This window comes from Sparus aurata, chromosome 13, assembly GCF_900880675.1.
Source record: "Sparus aurata chromosome 13, fSpaAur1.1, whole genome shotgun sequence".
NCBI lineage: Eukaryota > Metazoa > Chordata > Actinopteri > Spariformes > Sparidae > Sparus > Sparus aurata.
In genome coordinates this window covers 17,240,119-17,266,998 of record NC_044199.1, presented here as the reverse complement: position 1 = coordinate 17,266,998, position 26,880 = coordinate 17,240,119, and the positions used below count along the sequence as shown (strand labels likewise).

At 39.4% G+C, this 26,880-nt stretch overlaps 2 protein-coding genes across 2 annotated transcripts; both read left to right on the top strand.

Moving 5' to 3' along the window:
* On the top strand, positions 1-5,310 carry serpinh1a (serpin peptidase inhibitor, clade H (heat shock protein 47), member 1a). The gene is made up of 5 exons (XM_030439081.1): positions 1-211; positions 1,926-2,547; positions 2,627-2,725; positions 3,900-4,132; positions 4,231-5,310. The coding sequence occupies exons 2-5, from the start codon at positions 1,950-1,952 to the stop codon at positions 4,531-4,533; spliced, it is 1,233 nt and encodes a 410-aa protein (XP_030294941.1). The 5' UTR covers positions 1-211; positions 1,926-1,949; the 3' UTR covers positions 4,534-5,310.
* A 1,870-nt stretch (positions 5,311-7,180) lies between these two features.
* On the top strand, positions 7,181-20,314 carry acer3 (alkaline ceramidase 3). The gene is made up of 11 exons (XM_030438630.1): positions 7,181-7,381; positions 13,859-13,969; positions 14,159-14,211; positions 14,398-14,450; positions 15,606-15,687; positions 15,802-15,837; positions 16,635-16,693; positions 16,802-16,903; positions 17,040-17,144; positions 17,228-17,273; positions 17,370-20,314. The coding sequence occupies exons 1-11, from the start codon at positions 7,279-7,281 to the stop codon at positions 17,421-17,423; spliced, it is 804 nt and encodes a 267-aa protein (XP_030294490.1). The 5' UTR covers positions 7,181-7,278; the 3' UTR covers positions 17,424-20,314.
* The last annotated feature ends 6,566 nt before the right edge of the window (positions 20,315-26,880 follow it).

Here is a 26,880-nt window from a genome sequence, read left to right as displayed (position 1 = left end):
ATGGGCGGACCGGCCTGGAAACAAGATTCCTTTGCACAGATTTCATGCTCTGACAGCCGAGCATGACAACTTCTGCAACCGTTTTATACACTTCTGTTTCAGACCATTTACTTATTAATCGACTTATTCACATAGAGCACATCAGCACCCAGGGATATATTTGCAAGCGGTTGAAGGGTACCCTGCTGAATTATTGAAAGAGCCTAATAAGGTAAGATAAAAAAGTTGTGGGAGTAAGGGGGGAAGGGAGGGGATCAGTGCAGTGTTCAGGCGGTGGGAATTGCCCAGACATGTGAAAAGAGGCCACAAAGTCAGATCTGTGATATGGAGTCAGAGATTCTAGTGGAGATATAAGTAATGTGGTTCAAAGCTGTTAGAAAAGTAAGTATATGAGTAAGAAAAGGAAGAGGAGAATGTAAGTATGTTGCCCAAAAATTTTATTTACGTGACAGTTCAGACATAAAGGGAGTTGGCTGCAACTTTTGACCTCATTTCATCTGTGACATGGGACATCCGTCTTTCCTTTGTCTGCATATTACAAAGCCACTTACACATTTGCCAAAACAGACAAAGTGTCTCTTGTGCATTAAAACTGTGCAGGAGAAAATCTCGTCATTCATTTATACTTGTCTCATGCCTAATTAAATGAACTATTTGTAGCTGACGGGACAGACTTGAAAGTAATGTATTACAAAGGACAAGTTGAGTGATGTTAACGTTAGAAACTGGTTAGGATCTACGAACAGTCCTGGAGAACATGGATAAAAATAAATGCAAACCACATCAACCAACGTTAGTCATGGGATCATTTAAAGAAACAGAGTACGATTTCAAAATGTCAGATGCAGTGTTACTTTTCCAAATGCTATTGAGACCACATCATCAGTATTAAAGAAGTGTATTCATCTTTATCGTCTGTTTTAAACCTGTCAGAAACACAGAAAACAGCCTTCCTTAAGTGGTAATTTAAAAATACTATTAAATAAAATTTTTAAAAAACTCTTCTACTTAAAGCACACATCCCCTCTATATACGTGGACTGGAAATTAAAAAAACTGGTATAGATTCTGCTTGTGTCACGTAGTCACTTCGTCCACGTCACGAGGAACCAATCAGCAGCAACCAGACTCATACCTCTGTGGAGAATTATGGAAATCTTAAATGTTTTGTGTTGCCAAGACATGGAGCTGACCAATATTTTGGCTCACATACTTCCTGTTGCTGCCTACGTGGCTGTTATGTAAGTTAGTCTTTCCTTGAGGTACTGGGAGAGATCCCATGTGAATGCCACGGGTTCCCCCTGTTATTATTCTTAAAGGGTAACTCCACCAATTCAATTTTATCATTAAAGTGTGTTAACAGGTCTTGAAAACTACTATTGCGTATGTGAAAAAAATAGTATGAAGCTTTTTGTGGCTCCAGAAGGAGCTGCATGTAATCTGATAAATTGCCCCCAGCAATTTCACTCAGTGTCCATGTTGCATTGTGGGTAATGTAGGCAAAGACAGAGAATGTGCTGAATAAAAAAGGTGATATCTCTGCTGTATTGATTTTGATCATTTGTTTTGAAACTGTCCATAGTGAGGCCAACAGTTTTATAGGAATGCAATGCTAGACCAGTGGACTGCTTATCAAGAAGTGGTGCCTATATTACCCACAATGTAACTCAGCCTCTGACTGACATAATTTAGCCTCCTCTGGAGCCAGGCTTTATACTACTTTTTTTCATATGCAGTAGTACTCCCCAAGACCTGTAAACAGACTTTAATGTGTACAATTGGTGGAGTTACCATTTAGAAACTGCCCTGAAAACGATGAATGTATCACAAGATGAGTTTGGAAAAGTGGATCAGAGATATTTTAAACTCAAATCAACTCTCAGCCGACGATGTTAATAACTGATTTTTGTCTTCATGTCTTTACAGGTTTTTACTGATAAGTATCACACCATGTGGGTGACAAACCTGGTAGCCCTGCTTCTGCTGGCCACGTCAGCCTCAGCTGCCACCTCGGCTTCAGCAGACAAGGTCCTGAGTAACCATGCCACCATCCTTGCGGACAACAGTGCAAAACTGGCTTTCAGTCTGTACCAAAACATGGCTAAGGAGAAGGATGTAGAAAACATCCTCATTTCCCCTGTAGTAGTGGCTTCCTGTCTGGGTCTGGTGGCTCTTGGGGGTAAAGCCTCGACTGCCTCTCAGGTGAAAACCGTTCTGAATGCAGCTAAGGTTAAAGATGAGCAGCTGCACTCGGGTTTGGCTGAGCTTCTGACAGAGGTGAGCGACCCAAAGACTCGAAATGTCACCTGGAAGATTAGCAACCGCCTATACGGACCCAGTTCTGTCACCTTTGTGGATGCTTTTGTGAAGAGCAGCAAAAAGCACTATAATTGTGACCACTCTAAGATAAACTTCAGAGATAAGAAGAGTGCTGTGAACTCCATCAACGAATGGGCGGCAAAGTCTACTGATGGCAAACTGCCTGAGGTCACCAAGGATGTAGAGAAGACTGATGGGGCAATGATCATCAATGCTATGTTTTTCAAACGTAAGTCTGTTAAAAAAATTACATGTGCAGTATAATTCCTTTAAATGCCATCTTAAGTAATGGATTTTTTTTCTCATAGCTCACTGGGATGAGCAGTTTCATCATAAAATGGTGGACAATCGTGGATTCATGGTATCCCGTGGCTACACTGTGTCAGTACAGATGATGCACCGCACAGGTTGGTGGAGACGGTCTGTTCAAAATCTAAAGTTGTGAAACTTAATGGTCAAATGCATAGGATCTGACTAGGGCAGCCCAAGTGGCACTGACTCGTGAAGTAAACGTACATGTCAGGATAGTATAAAATGTATAATTTCTCATAGCTTCTGTAATTACAAACATTACTGTGTGTTACAGTTTCTTACATTCTTGTGTTTGATTTTGTTTTACATGATATTACATTCAATAAGATGACGCACTTATCCAAAGAGACATACTATACATTTTTTTTTTTTTTTTTACTAAAAGATAATTACTCAATAGTGTGGGACCATACAAAAATAATATGAAGCTTCCATTCTTTAAATTGAAAAATAAATTGTACCTCAAGGTACAAGGCCAGTGCCACCCTGGCTCCCCCTTCTGGACACAACCCTGGAAAAATGCTGTCTCTAGATAAGCGTCTAGTCTTCAGAGTTTTTTTTTTGGAGGACTGCTCCCTCTGTAGATACAAAAGGCTCACTTAAATCATATTATCAAGGTAACAAAAACCACATTGTTGGTTTAAGGTGATTATACACTAATGAAAACATAATAATGAATATTACATTCCATTTCTGCCAATAGGTCTCCCTGCTGTAAATCCTTCACGCTGGACCTTTAAAGGAGTAATCCAATAATTTGAGAATTATGTCAGAAAACTGTCTGAAATCACTCTCTATTTACTATACATTTACCAATTTTTTTACAGCGTCTGAATGAATGCAAAATGTACCGTATCCAATGTACACTGAACAAAAATATATACGCAACATGTTCCTGTTCACATTTGTGAACAATATTTGAGAGAAATGGATCTTTTGTGTATGTAGAAAAAGTTTTAGATCTTTGAGTTCAGCTCATGAAAAATGGGAGTAAAAACAAAAGTGTTGTGTTTATATTTTTGTTCAGTGTATAAAGAGCTAAAGAAAAGCTGGAACTTTGCCCTGCAAGAGCTGCTTCATATCAACTTTCCATGTTTACATATTCATGCCCTATGCTGGTTTAATGTAGGTGTGTAACCCCTTGTTCAGTTTTTCAAAGATGATTTATAAAACAGAAAATGGTTCACAGCATGAAGCTTGAGCAGTTCCATGAAGTGTATCTTAAGCAGAGATTGCTAAAGTGTAACACGACTGAATCTGTGTCCTCAGGTCTCTATGACCTCTATGATGACAAAACCAATAAGCTGATCATCATGAGCATGCCCCTGGCCCATAAGAAGTCCACTGTGGTGTTCATCATGCCCCACCATGTGGAATCTCTGGAGAGACTAGAGAAGCTGCTGACCAAGGAGCAGCTCGATAAGTGGATGGGCAAGATGCAGAAGACAGCAGTAGCCGTGTCTCTGCCCAAAGTCAGCATGGAAGTCAGTCACAACCTGCAGGTAAAAGACATGAAAAACGACGACACCTCTCATTCAACTTCTACTTTAACTCTTTCTTTTATATAAACTAAATGACACCATTTTCTGCTGCCTTTCAGAAACACCTCGGGGAGTTGGGCCTGACAGAGGCTGTGGACAAATCCAAAGCTGACCTGTCCAACATCTCGGGGAAGAAGGACCTCTACCTGTCCAGCGTATTCCACGCCTCTGCCATGGAATGGGACACTGACGGAAACGAAATTGACACCAGCGTCTTCGGCACAGACAAGCTGAAAAACCCTAAACTGTTCTACGCTGACCACCCTTTTATCTTCCTCGTGAAGGACAAGAAGACTAACTCCATCCTGTTCATTGGCAGGATGGTCAGACCGAAGGGTGAAAAGATGAGAGATGAATTGTAACCATGTGTTGACCTGAACAGCTTAAAAGTTGAATACCTTTACTGTATGTGTGAGTGTATATTTTCTCCTGCATCATGCTGAGAGAAGTGAGAAGTGAAATGTTCATTTGATATTGCACAAGCGCATTCCTTAACGTCAAATGCCAGCAGCACACAATACATTCCACTACATGACTGAAGAGATGTGTTTAAACATTTTGTCCGAGTGAGCAAAGCATTGTGCACAGCCGTCATTTTTATCTTGAAGACTATTTGATTTAACTATGTGGCTTTTCTTTATGTATTGGCAGATCAAATTATGGACTGAAGACTTACATTAAGTATGCTTTCCATGGTTCTCAGGAGAACCAGAATACCTCTGTAACATCATCATTAGGGTCAGCACAGTCATTTCTGTTGTTAAGTCTTAACCATATTTGTAAAAAGGTGTTCAACAATCTTATTTTTGGAGAGATTTCATGGTGCTTGCTGTTTAATTTAACACATAATATTTTAGTTTATCAAGTATGGCTACATTTTATTGGTTGAGTCCAAGGATCTGCCTAGTCTTTGCACTGCTTTCTACCACAAGCACATTTTTTCAACCTAATTGGCTGCCTTGCTTTTTATTGATCTATCCTGAATGCACTGGTAAAACACTGGCAAACAAACAAAATTATGGCAGGTTCAATAAGAACTATCTTGATAACAACGAGTGCTCGTGCGGTTTGGCAGTTACAAAATATAAATGCAACTGTTACAAATTTCAGGTTTTTTGTAATAAAGTTTTGAAAGAAGATCTAAAAGTGTTGCCTTAATTTTTGATAATTGGTGCTGACATTTTTTTTGGTACAGGAGTTGTCTTCAGTCAAACCACTTTGGCTCTTGGCCCGTCTATTTGAAAATATGTTCACAATTGCAGTTTAGCCTTGGGCAGTTCTGTTGTACTCTAGCCTCCAGTGGGATTTTCCGGCTGACTAACACAAGAACATTCCAGTGAGGGAGATAGTGTTCCCTCCTGGACAGCTCTACTTCAGCAAGAAATACGAAAGAGTTGCAATGGTATACACTATATGGTAAACATAGTGTCGTAATTATTTAGACCCCAGTAAAATATTTGGGTACATACATAGATGGGTCAGCAGCTGTTGCAATGAGCAGCAATCTCTAAACGCTATTATCCTGCCACATGAAATCTTGCGGTATGTCCACGATGAAAACTTTTGCAAAAAAAGGTGAGTGGTGGTTCATTTTTTAATGGAAACAAAGTTCCAATAATAGAATAGAACAACATAATTCATTTGGGAGAGGAGACGATTAAATGGGAGATAAGCACATGAAGACGAGAGAGTCATGTCATTGTTTCACCACATTCTAGAAAGCTTTATTGTGTGTGTGTGTTTAACACCACCTAGAGGACATCTGTGTATGACACAAAATGATTGTTTCTCATGTGCACAAATTGCATGATTTATACAGTAATGTATCAGATGACATTTATCATACCGTTATATTTGCTTCCTTTTCTGTGTGAGACTAATTCAGTCTTGGAGAACTGCGAGATGAATGTGCAATCTCAATAGTTACATTTAATTAAAATACTTAGAAAGTGTATGATAGACATGTTTATGAATGTAGACCTCTATCATGCTTTTCATACAGTAGGATCTCTATAAGTTAAATACTCTTTAATAATAACAACCTACTGTAGAATAAAAGAGGAGCTGCTCATGGTGTGACGTACACAGTCTTGTATCTAAACTCCTTACAGTGAAGCACTGTGTACAGTTCATCAGTCAGCTGCCATAAGGTGAGAGACAGGAGCACGGAGTGCGGGACTGATTCAGAGACAGAACTATACAAAAGCAATCTTCCATCTTTAAAATTCAACAAGTTGACTGTATCTTTTGGATCTTTTTTTTTACAGCCTGTTATATTACATCCAGTTCTGCATGTGTCATCATCTTGACTGTACTGTGATGTTGTATGCTTGTTGTAAAGTGTTCCTCTTTCTGTCTTTTGTTTTTTTTTTGCTGGATGACAATTTTCTGTTGGATGATGGCTGATGTGGCAATAAAGTGCTGAACTGAAACAGTTCGTTTTATTGGTTGCTTTGGTCTGCTGTATTGTAATGTATGCAGGAAAAGAACCACAAAGGCACCTCCTGTGTGTGTCTGTGTGTGTGTGTGTGTGTGTGTGTGTGTGTGAGTGTGTGTGTGTGTGTTCTACCTTGAAGGGGGTTGCTTTAGGCATTGCAAAAAAAAAAATTAATACAATACCCACTACCATGATGAATCCCTTTATCGCTTGCTGGCATTACTTTTTTAACATTAAGGTATTGGGTTATGCATAATGGAACCTGGTATGCAGGCTTGAGCAGCTGATGTACTAATAATATTACATCACTGAATATCACCAGGGGACAAAGAAGGGCCCCTCTCTATCTAATCATTACAGTGTAAAAGCATAAGACAAAAAAGACAAAAAAAGGCCAAAAAAAACATACAGGGAGTGTTATTGAAATTACCTACAATTTGATAGCATTTAAAGTATTTAATCAGACTAATGATTAAAAAATACTTACATCCGCACTGTGGCCATAGAACGAGCTAATATGTGTGTAATGACGTGTAATGTAACTGGCCGAGTGACACCCTTTGTCGACCTGGCTGGGTGTTACCTCCGGCGGGGAGGAGGGCGGGTGGAGCCTCTCGCTGTGATGGGACTACAGATCCGTTAGTACCCACCAACCTCCTCCTCTTCCATCATGGCTCCCTCGATAGACAGGCAAGGATACTGGGGGCGGCCGACCTCAACGCTGGACTGGTGTGAAGAAAATTATGTCGTCTCCACTTACATCGCGGAATTCTGTGAGTAAACGCAATTGCGTCGTTTGTGGCTAAAAATGGTGGCTTTGTAGGTCCGTTTCAGGAGACTTTGGGGTGGACGGTCGGGACTGTTGGACGCACAGTCGCCCCTGAATAACGTCAACATGAAGTAGGAGCGAGCGGCTGGAACAATAACTTGATTTAACGTTATGTTGTCATGTTAGCTCGGCTCGGGTGAGTCCTCGGTCACTCGATGCAAGCTAAATGCTAGCACTAAACCAAATGCAGCTGTACTGAGGAAGACGACAGGCTGTCCGCCGCGGAGAGGGAGCCAGTGAACCTGCTCGGAGTCGAGCTGTTTTGCATACAGCTTTAGTGTAAGCTACTATTCCGCACAGTGCAGTGAGTGTTAGCCAACGTTACCCTGAACACATCACACTTACTGCAATTACTCATTTGTATCTCAGGTCGACTCTGGACTCTGTCTCGACCGTTTCCCCCTTCGCAAGGTGCATTCGTCATTCACTAGCACCATTCGAAAGTTAATAAAACATTTCCTTCATACTAGTAGGGCGCCCCGTCGCCTTGTCTAAAGATAAAAACTGGTTCCTCAAGAACCTTTATCTCAGATTTAAACGTTGTTAATGTCAAATGTTCAAACAGCTGATAGCTGCTGGACTTTAAACAAAGTACAGATGGCAGACGCTCCAGCTTTTACTGCTGAAACATGGTTTCCTTCAAAGGCATTTAGCCAAAATAGACAAACATTCCCCACTAAAATCAATACGTATTCATTGTTGTGCATGCAGTTTCAGCTTGTGGAAGTTAACCAGGCTATGTTTACAATCACTATTTTGCACTACCAGTCCTCTTTCAGCTGTGATGTATACATCCTACACAGTCACTGTACATTCACTGTAAAACTGAAGACAATCTGATTGCAGTGCAGGTTTAACTGTATGTTCAGGACCTTCCAGCTGCTGTTATCAATGGCACAGAGGCTACTAGATGAAGCAACAGTTAGTCCAAGCCAAGGTATAGCCTACTCAAGACAAGTGGGTTGAGATTAGATAGATTACGACTCTTTCATCTTCTGTGCCTTTTGTCCATGCTAAGAGGACTTCAGTGATATGCACTTAATTTTATTGCCGTACAAAGTCCTACTTCAAACCATTGGTTGTGGACTATGTGTTGTATTCAGCATACTGTATTCACTATTTTCACTGAAATATTTCTCGTCATTGACATTGGTGTGAATGCAGCTAATCTATCAAGAGTACTGACAGTTGAAGCTGTTGACACACGCTGGCCTAGCCAGATAGTTGTTTTCAGCCGCAGAAGAACAGTTTTGGTATTCTAACGTGATTCAGGTTACAATGGCTGGAATGTGGCATTGTTCCCGCGGTAAAGAGACACCGGCATGATTTTAATCCTCATTTGCTGGGTGCTTTTGTGCATGGTCACTCTACAGGCGTCCCATCACATTCAGATGTTTGCCATTGTCATTGAAATGTGAAAAACAAAACACTCCCGTGCAATTTTACTGTTGCCATGTGCTTTATTTTTTTTTTTAAAGTATATTTTTGGTCTTTTGGCTTTATTGACAGAACAGCTTGGAGACATGACAGGAAACAGGTTGAGAGAGAGGGGGAGTGACAAGCAGCAAAGGGCCCCAGGCCGGTACTCCATCCCGGGGCCACTGCAGCGGGGACAAAGCCTCTGTACATGGGACGCCTGCTCTACTCACTGAGCTAAATGGCGCCCCACGTGCTATTATCAGTAAGCAATAGGGATGTCCTGAGCTGATCTGCGGGATTGGGATTGGGGCAGATATGGGCATTTTTCCACGGATCGGGATCAGCAAATTTGAACGTTGACCCACCCAAGCCCGATTTTTTTTTTTTCAAGCCAGAGCACAATTTGTGTCAGAACGCAGATGCACACATAACGTTACTCTGGCAAACCTGTGGATAAAATGTCTGCAGTGTGGAAATAACTTAAATTAGAAAGCGAAAGCAATCCAGCTTCATGTCATTTTTACGTGACAACGTAAGGAATATGAAAAAAGCAAAGGATGATATGGAGGTACCAAGCGTGGGCTGCGTCTCGCACACACTTTAGCTGGCTGTACACGAGGGTCTGCTGTCACAGTGCAGCGTCATAGACTCACCTGCTAACACAAGGAAGGTGGTAGGCCAATGTTGCAATAGCATATGCAGAAGAAGAAAGAGCCATAGGAAAGTAGATACTTTGTTTCAACAAAATAAAAAACTCCCAAGGAACAGCTTGGATGCAGGTACTTTTTATCTTGATGCAGTTGTATTATCTAGGAAAATATTAGTTAAGGATACGTATCGGATCGGCATTTACTAAACAGTAAAGGACTCAGATAGGGATCGGGGTAAAAATAACCTGATCGGGACATCCCTAATAAGCAAAGTCCACACATTTTAAGATGGTCACTAAGGACTTGTGGAAATACCTTGGCTTTTTCTCAGACTGGGAGAAAAAGGCAAAGTGTCATGTTGGTTTTGAAGATAGGAGTTAGCAGTTTTAGTTTCTACCCACTAAACATCCTGGTAAGCCTGATTGTTTCCCACACCTGAGATAGTACATCACCACACCCAGAAGAGCAAAGTCAGGATCAACGTCGAGCTCCGCTTTATGAGGTTCTCTGTGGTTCTGATGGTGTACCAATGGCGTAGTAAGCACACAGCATTGGCCTAGGGGAGGGAGATTTATATACACAAACACTGACACAGGTTCAACAACCACTTTTACAGATAAGGCTGAAATGTTTTGCTCGAGGCAGATTAACAGTAGTTGTTGAGGTCTTTTTGACCTCAATACACCAGGATTTCTCAGCTGTTTTTCAGTTTTGAAAGCAGGCATGTCCAACCAGAGTTTCAGACTGCAAAGTTGACAGCCCCTTCTCAGATCTTGGCTGATAAGCAGGGCTTGCTGTAACAGTTATTTGTTTTTGGCTGCAGACGTTATCTTCAGGTGAAACTGGCTATGGCTTGTCCAGTTTGTTCATAAAGTTCATAAAATCCCACATGATGATGTCTGTTAAAAAAATAGGCCATATTTAACACTTGCAGATGATCTCTGGCTCTCTCTGACATAGCTCCTACATTAGTAACGTTAGCCTAATGTCCGCCCACAATAAAAAGCATGGGAGCAACATCTCGACATAACTTTATTGTCCAGCTGAGGACGGACAATCAACAATCAACAAGCCGCAGATTCTCTGTGTCTGCATCAATGGAGTGTCTTCCACGTCCGCTTCGTGATGCATCTTATGATCAAGAAATTTCCAAACCTCTACAAAGAGTGCTACAATATGTTGTCAAAGATTGCAAATAGCAATTATTCATATGATTGTAAAATTAGCCTATTTTATTGATTAACCGATTAATACTTATTCACAGTTTATAGATTATACACAGTAGTTAAAGTGTAGTAAGAGGCACATATCATCTTATATTTCTATTTCCAGTATTTTGATTCCTATATGCTATATATATTTATCTATATACAGTAGTTATATATCAGATTATATTTTCTAACACAAACTTTATATATGTTATATTTCATTTGTAATTTCGACTGCCTGTCATTTCCTATCTTCTATTGTTATAAATTCTATGTAGTCTGGTAAATGGAGCAATTGTAATGTAACCCAGTTTCTCCTAAGGGGATCAATAAATTCTTTCGTATTCTGAAAAATGCATATTAGAATATTCCTGAGTTGACTTTCACTGTTGCTTTGTCTAACCAACAGTCAAAAACCCAAATGTATTCAGTTTGTTTTAAGGAAAGCATACAATTCTTATATTTCAGATTCTGGAACAATCAAGGTTTAGGTCAGGAGTCTGCAGCCTGCGGCTCTGTTGCCCCACTGCAGTGGTTCCCTGTGACTTTGTCATTTTACATGGAAATAAATAATAGGCCTACATCTATATATTTTTACCATCATCACTGTTTTAGGCCTACAGTAATTCTTGAATTCTCTGACAGTGAAATTGCATAGCCTATACACAGAATGTTCCTGCTTGATTGAGTTAATATCATTGTGTTTTATGCTCAAGCCCGAGGGTTAATTGTTGTATGTAGCTGACGATAAAAAGAGGATTAACCCACACTGAAATGGACTGAAATACGATTTTAACTGTACTGTTTTTATTTGTCTTTATTATTTTTACTGTTTTGAAATCTAGGCTGCTGCTACGTGTTTTATTTATTATCAAATTAGGCTACTATTTATTTTGTACATTTTCACAAACCCAGGGAGGTCTCAAGTAGGTCTGCATATATAGTTCTGTATTGCTACTCTATTTCTGTTTATTGTAGGCTAGTTCTTTCGTTTTATAAATGCACCAAAACATAGCGTCATTGAAAAGGAAATGCAAAGTTCAAGTACCTTATACCGTAAGCATATTGTTACCCACTGCAGAGTTGCCACATGGTGTGAAAATATAAATTAGGTTGCTGACCCCTGGCTTAGGTAGTCCTGCTTGAAAAATAACCAACGGTTAACTGTTTGTCGAATTGGATTTAGATTGATTTTGTGTCGTTTAATTAAAACATATAACATGAAGAGAAGACGAAGTAGAAGTCTTGAAGTCTTGAAATCCATTGTTTACGATGACTACATTTATCAATTAGCTGTACCTATTACAGCAAACTCAAACACTACTATATTAGCAGTATTTTACAGTTTAAATTACAGATGTGCAATAATTCAAGTTTTCCTGTGGCTGTGAATTCTATTTAACGTACCACAGAGAGCCTTTAACTCTTCATGAAACAGTCTCAATTCAATACCAGTGCCTCTACATAGCCTACATAAATTGAGACCAGCAGCGAGAAGATGATGATGATGATTTTTCCTCCACACCTGTCTTCGCCCAGCCCCGTTACCTGAGTTCTTCCCCAGTCTGCTTTCCCTCCACACCTGCACTGCATCTCCCTCATTAGCCTTTCCCTCTTTCCAGTGTTTTTCTGTTCATTTCCCTCACCTTTTTTTCTTCACCCCGGTCCATCTTACACCCCATCCCCTCGTTAGGTTTGTTTGTTGGACTGTCTGTTCAGTTCATCCTGTTCAGTTCTCATCCTCACGTAACTGTTATCCTGCTTTCCTGTGTCTTTTCCCCCAGTCCTCATGTGCTCCCCGTGTTGACTTTGGATTCATGGATTGTTCTCCGTTTTTGTTTGACTGTTGTCTTCATTCCCTTCATTGGCCAGCTTTTTGTTACTGTTCTGGTTTGTCTTCCTTGAATTTTTTTTTGACATATTATCAGCCTTCATTAAAGCTCGCTTTGTGTGATGAGTCTGCCTGCTCCTGTATCTCCATTTTTGCACTTGTGACACTGTTTTCTGATTGTAAAGCACTAAAACAAAGCTTTGTTCATTTCGCCATTGACATCTTTTGTCTACATGAGCAGCCAGAATCAACAAAAAATGAAATCGATTATTGATTAATCGCGATTGTAATATTGACGATCATGAGTCGATTAATAGAGTTCCAAAGATCGATTTAAAAAAAAATATATATATATATTATTATTTTTTTAAGAAATATATACCGGAGTCCTCCTCTCACTGGCCTCCGCTACATGGTCCACAGTCTGGAGCCAAGACATGTTATTCCATCTCTTTTTCACACTAATATCGTTCCAAAACTTTACAAGGAGACAAAGCTTTCCGTGCAAGAGTCCCTCAACTCTGCTCACAGGGTAGCAATAACGTGCGATGCCTGGACATCCAGAGCTACAGTCTCATATGTGACCGTTACAGCTAATTATGTCAGCAGGTAATGTAAGCTAATGTTTAACGTACTTCAGACGAGAGCTATGGATGATAGCCACACAGGGGCAAGGCATGTGTGAGTTTCACAAAGCAACGGCAGATGAGTGGGGAATAGATAAACACGACCTGGCTCTCATCACCGACAATGCTTTTATCATGAGTCCGGCTGCTGAGCTTGGCAACTTTCTTTTAACAGTGAAAGACTACATTTAAAACAAAGTAAAAAATAATAATTTTTATATTACAGTTACACTATACAATATTGAATATTGAAAAGAGAAGTAAAATAATTCAGCAGCTGACTGATGTTAAATGGAAGCTCAATAATCATTAATAATCGAAAATCAAATCGATAATCGTTGATAATCAAAAATCGATTTGTAATCGAATTGAGACTTCAATAATCGGAATCAAATTGAAAAAAATTGGGCTGATTAACCACCCCTAGTAGCTATAAGCAATACAGTAAACATGATTGTAGGGTGGCAGCAAACCTAGCAGCAGAAGCGTGTGCATAAACTCCTAGTGCAGTCGTGGATCAGGTTTCTGTAATTATATACTATTCAGGCTGTTATAATGATCACCGCATTTAACCCTAGTTGCCCTACTGAACTCTCACTGCTGTCATGTCACCTAATCTCAGAGGCGTTCCAATATTGCACAGGTCATGTCATCAGGTTCTAATTTGTCTCTTGTCTTTTTGAACAGGGAACACTGTCAGCAACCTGATTATGATTCTTCCTCCCATTTGTGGGGCCATCCAGACATTTCGTGATGGTCTTGAGTTCCGCTACGTCTGCTCTTTCCTCGGACTGGCAGGTCTGTCTGTTGAAGACACAAAATACCTGGCTCTTGATGTTACTGAAGCAAAATCAGCATTTGTTCATTGTAGTAATTGACAACAGATTTTCCATTTGCACAGTATTTACTGCTAATACTATCAATCAAATAGCCAACACATGAGAATGTCCAATCTTTCTGAATAACATTTTGTTGTTTGTCGCCCAGCTGTTGGTGTTGGTTCCTGGTGCTTCCACATGACGCTGATATATGAGATGCAGGTAGGCTGCAGTGTTACACTACAATCTTAACATTTAAACAAAGTGTACAATAACTTCTTGCATCCATCAGACTATTGGTAAATATTTGCAATGGAAATATGAGGTAAAGTTTTGATGACTAATGTGATGTTAAGTTATGCTGAAACGGTGTGACACATTATGTTTTGTCTGTATTTTTATTTGCAGTTGCTGGACGAATTACCAATGATTTACAGTACATGCGTCTTTGTCTACTGTCTGTAAGTGGCTCAGCCTTTTTGATTTATTGCCCTTGAGGCACTTAGGATTTGCAGACAGTGGAACAAGTGTGATTGTGGCTGTAAAAAAATTAGTGAAACCCTTACTGATGACTTAATCCATTCCAAGAAGTACAGTGGGTCACCTTGTTGCTGTTGTGTCTACTGTATATAATGGAAATAGTGATTCTAAACTGAACTCAGGTATCTCTTTCCACTTCCCATATTCCATACCTTGTCATAAGAAATGGCAGGCATGTCTCCCAGCTTATCATTACTACACCCTGGCCAAATTTTGGCTTGATGTGTATCAGAGCTCTAGCCAAGTACACAGCTGTAGTGGATGGATGTACTGTAGCTGCAGCTGTTTCTCTCTTTAGACTTCCGTGTCAACATGCTGAATGTATGGGGTGGTAAATGGTGCCACTAACTGCATATTTACCCCTTTTGTTTCACAAGAGGTTACATAATTTGGTTGAGCAGAGAAGTAAGCCTGTTTGGAGCAGGGACAAGGACCTCTCTTCAAGTAGTAAAGCAGGCAGCATGCACTTACTTTGGTGAAAGTTAGCTGGGTGCAATGCAGCAGGACGTGGCTTATTGACCATACCCCTGGAAGCAGAGCTCTAAAAAGAAGAAGAAAAAGAAGCAAGTTGACCCAGGCTCCAAGTTATTTAATTGTCTTTCAAAGCATGCCTTGCAATCTTACAGGCTAACTAAACGGCCTACCACCCATTTACAACTGGCCTTAGCATCTGGCAGGGCCAGCTAAGACCATGAGTGTGTGTGTACTTGATGTTTATTTGTAAATAGGTCCTGTATCTTAGCACATGGGTGAGCACACTGGTGATGACATCTCATTTGAACTCATTATCCATGTGAGGGTCTTGCAAGTGCCGCTGAATTCCTGAGTTTGTTTCTTAGAGTCTTTTTTACAAATGGATTATGTACATACAATAGAGAACCCACGTAACCCAGGTGCTTTGAGTGGAGAATGCCATCTCTCCGGCTCCAGGCCACTCTGAAAATATGTTCCAATCAAAGTGAAAAAAGAGAAGCTACAAAACAAAAATTGTGTATGGAGTGTAAAGGTCCCTTGTTACTCATTCAATCGTCCATTTTTTCTCTCTCTGTTCTTTGCATTGGTTTCCTTTCTTTCAGATATGAATGCTTCAAACAAGAGAACACCATCAGCTTATTTCCTATTGCATTGTTATTGATCTTCAGTGTCTCAGTCACTGTGGTGAGCATCCACTTTCATTATAACAGTAATCATTTACTTTGAATCACGTTGTAAATGAAGCATAGCTTAGCATCCTATCATCCTGAGTATTTTTTTCTGTATGTATTTTTGCAGGTATACTTGCAGTGGAAGGAGCCTGTCTTTCACCAGGTAAGAGTGCTCTGAGTTATGCTCCCTTGGCTTACATTGCTCATTGTTTGTCATTAGGGCACAGTGCGCCTTGAGTCATTTTTACCTTGTGTAAACACTGTGTGGACAGCCAACACAGCATAAAACACTCAATTTTGTGCATGCTGGTTGTTAAACATTAAGTAGTGTATACAAAATGCAACATTTAATCATATTTTGGTGTTCTGCTGTTTAAACAAGTTTTAACATTTCAAAAAACACTATACTAAGCCTTTAACTCAGTGTTGAATCCTCAACTATGGAATTAAAAGTTTATGTTACCAAGCGGAAGAATAATCCCAACACCAACCCGGTAGAGTAACAACATAAACATTTAAAGATAAGCACAGTGTCTGTACCTGCCTAGAGTTCACATTGTGTGTTGCTTAACAACAGTAAGGACAATGTGACAAAGCTGCTTCTGTTTACTCTTTGGGGCTGACTCTGTTTACTAATCACACTGCTTTATGGGGGTTTATAACGACACTGATAATGTTGTCCCTGCTGGAGCAAATTAAACAAGTACATAGTTTGGTTGAATTCAATAACTTGATCTTATTATCCGACTCAGTGGTTCAGAGAGGATAAATCATAAATCATTAATCCTGCAAGGCTGTTAGAAGGCCATATTGGTATTAATCACAATATACAGCTTAGGCTGCCTGGAATTCCGCAATTAAAATACTAGATGACAGTTTGAAAATAGTACTCAGAATTTGTTCACCACTAGCCTTTGAGGTGTTTCAGAGCCAAATATAAGTGATGGTGTCTTCTTCTAGGTCATGTATGGTGCTCTGGTTGCTTGCCTAGTGATGCGATCTATCTTTATTGTTACATGGTAAGTTTGCCACGAGCACCCCGCAATTAAAAACATGGAATGGTGGTTCATTAATATTCCATGCAGTAATGTCTTGCTTGTGTTTGTTTTGTTTTTTTTTCATGTTAGGGTGTACCCATGGCTGAGACCGATGTGTTACACCTCTTTAGGAGTCTTTATGTTAGGTTTCCTACTGTGGAATATTGACAATATCTTCTGTGACACATTAAGGTGAGTATTTTGGAGAAATGAGGGTCCTGTTATGTATTAACTTTTTGGGAATTCTACGGTTTCTCACCGTTGGATACGCCACATTAGTTTTGTTATTAATCAAAGGTGATGGCTCTACACTTTTTTTGTCTTTTAGAGCCAGTAGAAAAACTCTTCCTCCTGGTGTCGGAGTAGTAACACAGTTCCATGCCTGGTGGCACATCTTCACAGGCCTTGGATCCTATCTGCACATACTTCTAAGGTCAGTAACGGGAGTCGGCTAAGGTGTGTTTTGATGTGGTAAGACATAACAGTTTGCATTAACAAATAATGTTTTTCTTTTAGCCTGCAGATCAGGTCTACCTACCTCAAGTACAGACCAAAAGTAAAGGTATGTGTTGCTGTTAGCCTATGTTTAAGTTGTAGTTTTCATTTAATTACATTTATTCATGCACATATTTATTTGTCTTCTCTTAACTTTGTCCAGTTTCTTTGTGGAGTTTGGCCTACATTGCACATTGAACCACAGAAGACAAGCTGAAATGGAGGGGCGGGGACCAGCTTAAGGATGGTGACTGCCATATCCAGACACCATTGGCACAGGGACCTGCCAGTGCCCGCTGCTGGGAACTCAGCCCACAGCTAGGAGCAGGTGGACCCCAAAGCACCACCCCAGGGACCACTCGGTTCTGCACTGCGGGGATTTACTAAGTACAGTATAGCACTGAGTCCAGTTTTAAGAAATGGAAGATTTGTTTTCATTGATCATAATTTATTAGACTAGTGTTTTGTCATTTTATTGAAGTGTGATAATTTTATTTGCTCATTCATTTCAAACTGCAAATATGCTGTGTAGTCCACTGCTGTGGTAAATGTTGAAGGGGATTCTAAGTGCTGTATCGTAGGCAACTGGTCTCATTTCAGTTTCTTGAAGACATTAGACCTGCCATCCAAGAGGCTTCTTCAGTTCTAACTAACTGGAGGGGAGGCCTGCAACTCCCCTCCAGTTACGTCTTCTAACTTCTAAACGTCTTCAACAAACTGAAACTCATCCAGTTGCCTACAATACAGCGCCTAGAATTTTGATGACCTGGACGACTACGAACCTTCATCAACATGTTGAAGGGGATGTTATCTTAATTAGGGTTTGGGAAAAGGGAAAATGGTGTCCTTGATTCGAAATTCACATAAGCATAATTATTGTTGTATGTTTAAGTCTGTGGATATTTGTAATATATTTAAATGGCTCACCAAACAAGACTTTCATGTGTAGTTTCACAAGTAACTGAAGGAGCTTTACTTACAACACAGTGTTGTTACATCTCTTTTCAAGGAGGATTGTATTGCTTTTGGATGTGCTCACTACATATGGGATTATAACTGCTTGCTAGAACGTGAAAGTCATGCTGTGTTAGTGTAGCTCAGCCGCCTTCAGCCGGTGGTTCTTCATTTGCTTGCCCACAGGCTTCATTTTACCAGATACTTTCCTATCAAAACATGCCAAGACTGGAATGATTCATTTATTATTTGTTTTTTGTTTGTTTTTTTTAAATGCCAAACTTGCTCTGGGATTCAAAATTGTAGTGTAATGTGTGAAACACGCTTATCTTTTACCTCGTTATTATCAAGCAAGAGATGCAATGTCTGTAGTTTTGTTACACCACCTCATAACACTGGATATGGATTTTGCTTTGGAAAGGGTTGGATATATTCCCAGGCGCACAAAGCAAGTTGAGCCACTTTGTACATCTCAAGTTTCTGTGGACAGATGACGCTTTCAGTCTTTAAAGTGAAATTGCACAATAAATTTGTGTTTTGTGAAGGACTAAAATTTTACAGTTACCCCTCAAGCCCACAGGGTTTGTTGTGTTAAAAATGTGAAACCCCTTTTGTTGGGATTTGACTAGCATGTGGTGGGGTCTGATCAGAAAAAAATAATACAAACATGCAGAAACATCACTGTAAATGCATCAGCTTAACTCGCCAAGATCTTTTGTGTACACTACAGCTAGCTCAGAGGGTAGTTGGAGTTAAATGCTTAGTTGAAACCCAGCTAATGAAGCCAGCTAACAAAGACAGCCTGCTTAAGAGTAACATTTGCTATTTGTAATCTTTAGCCTTCAGTCAAAGGACCAAGGGAGTGAATGGACAATGTCTGAATCATTGCATCTTTATCAGCTGCAGGGAATGGGATACTAAACTCAGCCAGTTCAGTCGGCTTTTTGTCTCCCGCCATGTTTCACTAAACCTCCTTTTATACATGTACTCTAGAGGGCAGTAATGGTTGTTGAGTGACCTCCCTCCTCGTTAGAAAAATATTTGATTGAAGTCCATTGTAGATGTCCCTTTATCTACAGTACATTAGTCTGTAACATATCCTACAATACATTTTATTTATAACACTTATCACATTTATAAGTCCTTTTTTACTTTCATCTATTTAAGAGTATCAGCGTTGAGTCAAATGGCACATAGTATACTGTACACCTTGTAGAGGAATGTCATTGTAAAAGTGTTTATGATACAACCACTAGGTGGCATCATTTTCCAGCTTATTTCAGACATTGCCAAACATGCCGTTGTGCATTTAAGAGCGACTACCTACCTGCTGTGGGATCGTTGCCTGAGTTTTCTTGTACTGCATCTGTGGTGTGAAATGAAGGCCTTCTCATTTACAATGTTTGTTTTGCTGCTGTGAAATTGTGGAGATGTACTGGTAACATAGAACCTGGAGCTTGAAGTAATTGTGGTAAATTAGAAGATGCACAACATATTTGTTAATGGAGATATGTGTAAGTGTGTGGCCTCCTAAACTGCTGTGTGCTGGACTATGTCCTGAGACAACACAAGCTACATTCATATTTCATTATGCCTACATGCTGTTTCTGTGTGACTCTCAGATGCTTGGGCATAACCTTTTGAGTGATCCCAGTGTTACAGTCATAAGCACATAAGCACAATGTATGAAAGAGAAGTATTAACATTGTTCTAATGTCCGTGTGAAATCGTAAATGTGTGTTTCTTGATATCGCTGCTCTTCACTGGAGGTGAGCAGAGGGTGCCTTATTGTTATCTGTGCAGTGTAATCCAAGTTGCCTTGATGTTCATGATAAACCAATCAATTCTTCCCTTGTGTTGTTCAGTGTGCCCTTCCCCTGATTATAATCAGTTAAAACATCAGGAGGACAAACCTTAACAGCTTCTTCTGCAGAGTCTGTGCCTGATTCTTTGGCCCTCCATTCATTTCACGTGTCCAACATCCTAATTACAGGTTGTTCTGATGATGTTAACTGTGGCTGTAGGTTGTGATACTTGTGTGTTGAGGCCATAAGAGCGAACTCTGCCAACATGTTTGTTGAACTTTGGTCGTGTGCCAGTCTTTAATGACGACCTGTATTGACAAATAAAAGAAAATGTCTGACCAGTTGTCTACAGAGGAACTTTATTCTGTCAGTCATTTCCTTAAACTCATACGCTGTTGATCATTTCATGTTCATACATGGTTTTAGACAATGGCTTGAATTTGAATTGTCAATAACCAATGGGATACTAGATATGAGTCATACATTGTGTACTGTTCTGAGCATCATATCAAGATAATCCGACGTTGGCAAGGGTTTCAATTGAATTGCGTCACTGGAGGGTGTGGTACTACATACAGGCTGTGGAACAAACACACTACACACCACAGGTGCTGGCAAATTCCTCTAATGATCCACTGGCTGCCATGGAAATGGGGTGGTGGTTTTCTGTTTTCATCCATTTAAACTGTAAAACTGGCATTTGTGCAGATATACCTCAAAAAATTTCAAATTCAAATACAGTTTATTTTCAGGAATGTAAAAGTTACATCACTGGCAAAGCTAATTATATTCTGATTATTATTGAATGTTTATATTTTACACAAGAAAACTAAATAGATGATCACAATAATAAAACAAAACATTTTAAACATAGACTTTTCCCTCAGAGCAATGTTTGAAATACTTTAGAGAAAAAATAGGCGGGAAATTTAAATGCAGTGGTGGTACCTTTACTGATGTACAATTTTGAACCACTTTATATCTATGCTTCACTACATTTCAAAAGGCAATGTTGTACTTCTACCAACACTACATTCGACTGCCTTTTTCTACAAACATTTAACACAGATTAACCATGATGAGTGTCAAAAATGAAATATTAGACTTGAAGACATATAAGGTTGAATTTATTTTTCATAAACATATAAATGATGCTCTTTATGACAGAGTGCCAAAATTATTTCAAAATGCAACAAGAAAAGAACATTTTAGTAATGTTTAAATATATGTTCTCAAACTGTCTGTCATGGATGTGTACATAAACAGTGACTTTATCATAATAATAATCGCTTAATACAGTGCATGGTATGGTATCATTACAACAATAGCGAGCCTTCTGGTGCCATTACTTTTATACTATGTATTAAAAAAATTTAATTCATGTAGGGCTTTTACTTGTAACAGAATATTTTCACATTTGTGATATTGCTATTTCAGTAAAAGATTGAAATACTTCTTCCAACACTATATAAACGGAGCCTCCTGAAAAAATGGCTTGCTCTCGCTGATCATATTACACACAGCATTGCCACACAGCCCACTCACCAAACAGTGCAACCATTTTGAAGAGGTTGAGGAAAGGCATTTCGAGGAAGTGTTGTTGTAATTTTGCAACAAAAGACCATAAAAACCACAGCAAGCAGAAGGCTACTATCAAGTGTGTCTGACACAGCTCTGACTATGCGTCACCTGGACTTTTCAATCAAGGATTCTGTTTCTGATTTGCTCCTTTAGTCACTCAGTTGTTTGTTACTCACATGGCTTCGTCACAATGACCTGCCCACAGGTTCCCAAGAACAGGGAAATATGCTGTTTGTATGCTGCATGTGTAGCAGAGCATGTTGGGACAAATACGGTTCACCAACAAGTCACAGGGACTGAGCAGGAAGACAACAGTGTGAAAGTACTTGCCGCATGCTTCAAAAGTGTGGCCCTGTAGATACTGAATTCTCTCAAACTGAACTTACTGGAAGGTTCTAACTCCACACTCTTACTCTGGCCTTCTTTGACAGCCTACCACCTTTTGAAATCAAATGAAAAATGGCCGAATGCATCCAAACTGCAAAATAGCATATAGACTTTTACAGAGACGACCCCTGAAGAGTCAATCAATTAGGGCTGCAACTAACAGTTATTTTGGTTGTCGACTAATCTCTCGATTATTTTTTTCCGATTAGTCGATTAGTCACTATTATTTTGGCAATATTCTGTTTCGACTTTGGTTTTACCTCATATTCTCAGAACAAATTAAATACCCATGAAACATGTATTTGAAGACATCATATTTTGAAACACAACTGGATTTATTTATATGAATTGAACTGATCAATACTAATTATTACAGTTTTTAATTGATTACATATCTTACAAATGAATTATTATTATGTTATAAATCATTGCATTCAGTGGAGGTTTACTATTCAGTGTTTTATCCAATATATATTATTACTGTTTTTTACTGATTTAATATCCTGCACATGAATTATTACTGATATCGTTGCTGTCAGACAGAAACCTCTTATTTGCAAATTGACTTATTTTTCCATAATCGATTTTACTGGCCACCCTTCACGTCTGTACACATTATTAACCTATGAATGTACTCAAAGAGCTTGTCTCCAGCCAGCATCTTGTCTTATAATACACGGAGAAGCATGGGTTTACAACAACCGCAGTTGTTGTCATTCGAGATCTGTTGCATTTTCAATAACTATGAATTTTAATAAATCACTTTTAGGTTGCACACTAATGGATGAATATGTCTAAAAAAAAATGCAAATCCATTTCGGTTTGATTTGCTTGTAGGTTTGTAGGCTACTACAGAGTCACACGTAAATTCAGTTCCATATTTTGAAGATAGGAGGTGTCCGCCCGACAGCGATGATATGCTCCAAACCACTACAAAACAAATAGGCTACGGCTACAACTCACTGGTTACTGAGACAATAACTTTTATCAGTTCAACTCGTGTACTTACCCGTCTGGCGTACATGCCACCATAACTCCATGGTGCTTACATTTCAGCTGCTCATGCATGGCTGTAGTGCTGCCATGAAATGACAGCTGTGTTTGGCAAAGTTTGCACATCACATATTTCGCAGTTTTATTTTTAAAATGTTCCCACACTTTGGATGTCTGCTCTCCTCAACATGTTCTGCAATCATTTATTCATTCATCCAACACAAAGCGTTCGGGAGAAAGATAAAATCGTGAAATGTCCCTGTTTAAGATGACATGATTGCATAAAGGTTTATTTCATAGTTGAACAAATCTCAGATCACTAAAATGGTCACGTATCACTAACAGCGTCTTTCCACATTCTTTGAATATACAACAGACCAGCAGTATTAGTTGGTAAAATTCAGCCAAGATTTAAAGACATGGCTGTTTCTGATTTTCAAGCGCAAAAAATTGCAACACATTACGACATGAGATACTCAGAATCTGCCAAGTGTAACTTATTTCTATGTAAAGAGGAAGTTTCAGGTTGTGTTGGAAGCCGGCTGATTACGTAATGTTTATACCCACATCTTCATTGTTTCTCTTAGAGCAAAGAGAGGCACTGAGACGAGTCACTCGACAACGTGCATAAAGTCACATCCTCTCGACTGCCACAGAAAACCCAACTCGAGTACTTCACAGAGAAAACCACAGTCCAGCAGCGATAAAACAACCTCCACAAATCAGCAACCAGGAGAGACGGGGAGGGTCTCATCTTAAATTATCGTGTTAAATTGCTACAAATTGTCACACAGAGCCTTCTTTTGTGAAATGGAAAAACAGATGAGTGAATATACATGTTGTTTGAAAAAAAAGAATTAATAGTATTTTTATCCTGTTTCACAATTGTGCTCTGCCTGTTTCCAACACTGTCTTGTCATCTGACGACATCCAAGCTCACAGCAAAGAGGACTTTCGTGAACCTTTTAAACAAATCTACACTTGGCTTTTCAAACCCCCTACAGAATCCTGCCTGAGGTTGTCTTTCCCTAAGATTTCTAAATGATTTGAATTATTTCATTGTAAATCAATGAGTAGAAATACTCAAAACATAATGCAGAGTACATTTAGAGTGACACATTATTCACCTGATGCGTCTTTTAATTTTGCAGTCGTAGTTTTCCAATAGCCAGAGGACTTGAGTCATGATGTGTAATATGAAGCAGGTACATTGGCACACATGTACTGTATATCATATGGCAGTGATTGACAGTCAAGATCTTTTGGATGTCTGTCAGTGTTCTGTAAGGAGGACAAGTTTAGACAAATAATAACTCCATCATCTATATGCAACGTTCCTCTCTTGGTATAGTAAACATTGCTATATAAAGACAGTCGATACTGATGTCCCAAGTGCTGTTATTGTATAAACACAAACACATCTGTTCACTGTCATTTCTATCAGGATTTTGGTGTTGGTACAGGTATAGGTAGCAAAAGACACAGAACTGTCATTGCACATCAATTAGGATTTGCATAAGTAGCATAATGGTATGATACACACACACACACACACACACTGTCAAACAGAGTTTGTAGAGAGATGTATCCTGAACTCTACAGGGATCATAAACTGTAATTACCCAAAACACAGAGCTCGTAAAACCCTTCAGAGTTTTCACACCTGGCACAGCTCCATATACTTGTCTGGCAAAACATCACTGGTTTATTGAAAAAAGGAGGAAAACACCTCTTCAGCGTGGTGACCACTCTGTAAAAATCCCCTTCCTCCTCCAGCTGCCTGCTATTTGATCAGCAATCTAGTGTTTAGTTTTCCGTGTTTTAAAGTAATTCACCATTTCCTCCTAATGTTTACTGGAGGTGGAGGTGATAAACATTTGTCACATGTCTTTTCAAAAGTATTGTCATTTAGAAGATCAGTTGAAGCAGTGCGCAGTGTCACTTGTATGTTTGACATGTGCAGTGGAAAAAGCATAATATCTGGGAAAGAGACCCATTACTTTAAATCATCAGCAGGTATTGCACAACAGCGCTCCACTCATGTCATGTTCAAGGTTTAATTGGGAGCATAAAAATCCAGCCTTAGCCTGAGGGGACAGCAAGAAGAAATTGTGAGTCAAATGTTAAGCTGTGTCTAACAGAGTCATAATGAGCGTCATTAGTAGGTTTTTTCCAGTGATCCCGCTGACTTTGACTCAGTGCTATCCGTATCTAATGGAGATTGTGATTAGATTGTGTTCAGGCATAGAGTTGTGTTCATGGTTCAGGTGTGTTACCCAGCTGTAAAACAGTATTCATCTGGGCAACACCTTGTCAGCACTGACTCATGTTGGGAATGCCCGAGTTGCTGAAGAGGCAGGTTGGCAGATTTATAACAACAACAGAGAGCCTGCTGGTTTCCATGTTTTTTTTTTTTTTTATGTTACAGTGCATTTAAATGTAGTATAGATACACAGTTATTCACTGCAGTTATGTCTATATGCATAATAATTATTTTCTAACATTACTTTAGGTTCCAGCTGCTTGCAGTTTTCACTATAATCGAGTTTAGTTTTATCAGTTCAGCTACTATAATGTTGTGTACATGTTTATTAGGAGAACTTGTTAAAAGAACTCAACCATGTTCACTTACTTTGTTTAACATTTATTTTGGCTAATATTTGCTAATTAACACTAAACAACATACAGTAGAGCCTTTAGGGAATGTCATTTGTATTTGGTCATAAACTGCAGTGTTAGAAAATTACAATTTTGACCTGCTAATTATATGATACCATGATTTGGAACCTGTTATTTCAATATAAGATAGGTAGATAATGTTGCTTTAAAGAAGTTACAAGGACCTTTAATTCTGTCTTTATTCTGGCGGCCCCTGTGGAAAAAAGCAGTATCAGCACCTCCGATTCTTGTAATGAAATGAACTATCTAGTTACCCTGTGTATTTGTTTTAAAAGCGAGTGAGAGAAAGAGGCACTATATTTTTCATACAATCTTTCTTTTTTCAAAGACGCAACAGTTTGCAGGATGCATAGCAATAAAGTAATATTATCTAGTTGTGGCTATGTAGGGTAAAATTCTATAACTTGATGTTGAAGCAAAAAATAAATTGTGTGCAGATCCGTTTACACACCAAGTTTATCCTGCATGTGGCCTACAGCTAACTTTTTTGATTGCTCAGTAATTGTAACTTTGCTGAGATAGGTCATCAACATTCCTTTACATGTAATGTTATGATTGCACAGGGAATAAGACCCAGTGACAGGCATTAAGACCAACTATGCAGAAATAGCCAATCTTCTCACTGATGATCTCGTTTGCTTCAGTAGTCCTGTCTGGATAGAGTTTAAAGAGTTTGTCTCTGCTATAGTGTAGTCTAAAGAGTACTTTAAATTGGATAAGAGAAAGTCTGGCACAGCTAGAGGAAGAGTTGATGGCTTCCATCGCTTTTTTTCCATAGAGCATCGGAAATGCTTATCTGGAGCTCGGCTTCCCAGTCGGCCCTGCTCTTATTTACAGCTGAATCATTTGTTGGTGATAAAAGATCATAAAGGAATGAGACATGGCCCTTGGGCAAAGATTTAGCCTGGAGTACCAAATCTATACCACTGAGGGGTGGGAGTTGGGGAAACTGAGGAGAGTGGGTTCGTGCAAAGTCACGAAGTTGGAAGAAGCGAAAAAAGTCTGTATTGCCTAGCCCAAAGGCTGAGCGTAATTGGTTGAAGCTGGCGAACAGACCGTCTATGTACAGATCACCCAGGCATCTCAGGCCCTTCCTTTCCAGAACTGCAAAGCGCGAGTCGATCCTAGCTGGCACAAATAAGTGGTTATTACAAAGAGGTGTAGTTTGCGGAGGGGAGAACCATCCAAACCGCTTCCTAATTTGGGTCCAAATTTTTAATGTATTAGTTACAATGGGGTTGGATGTGAAATTTACTAGAGAAAGAGGGAGGGTGC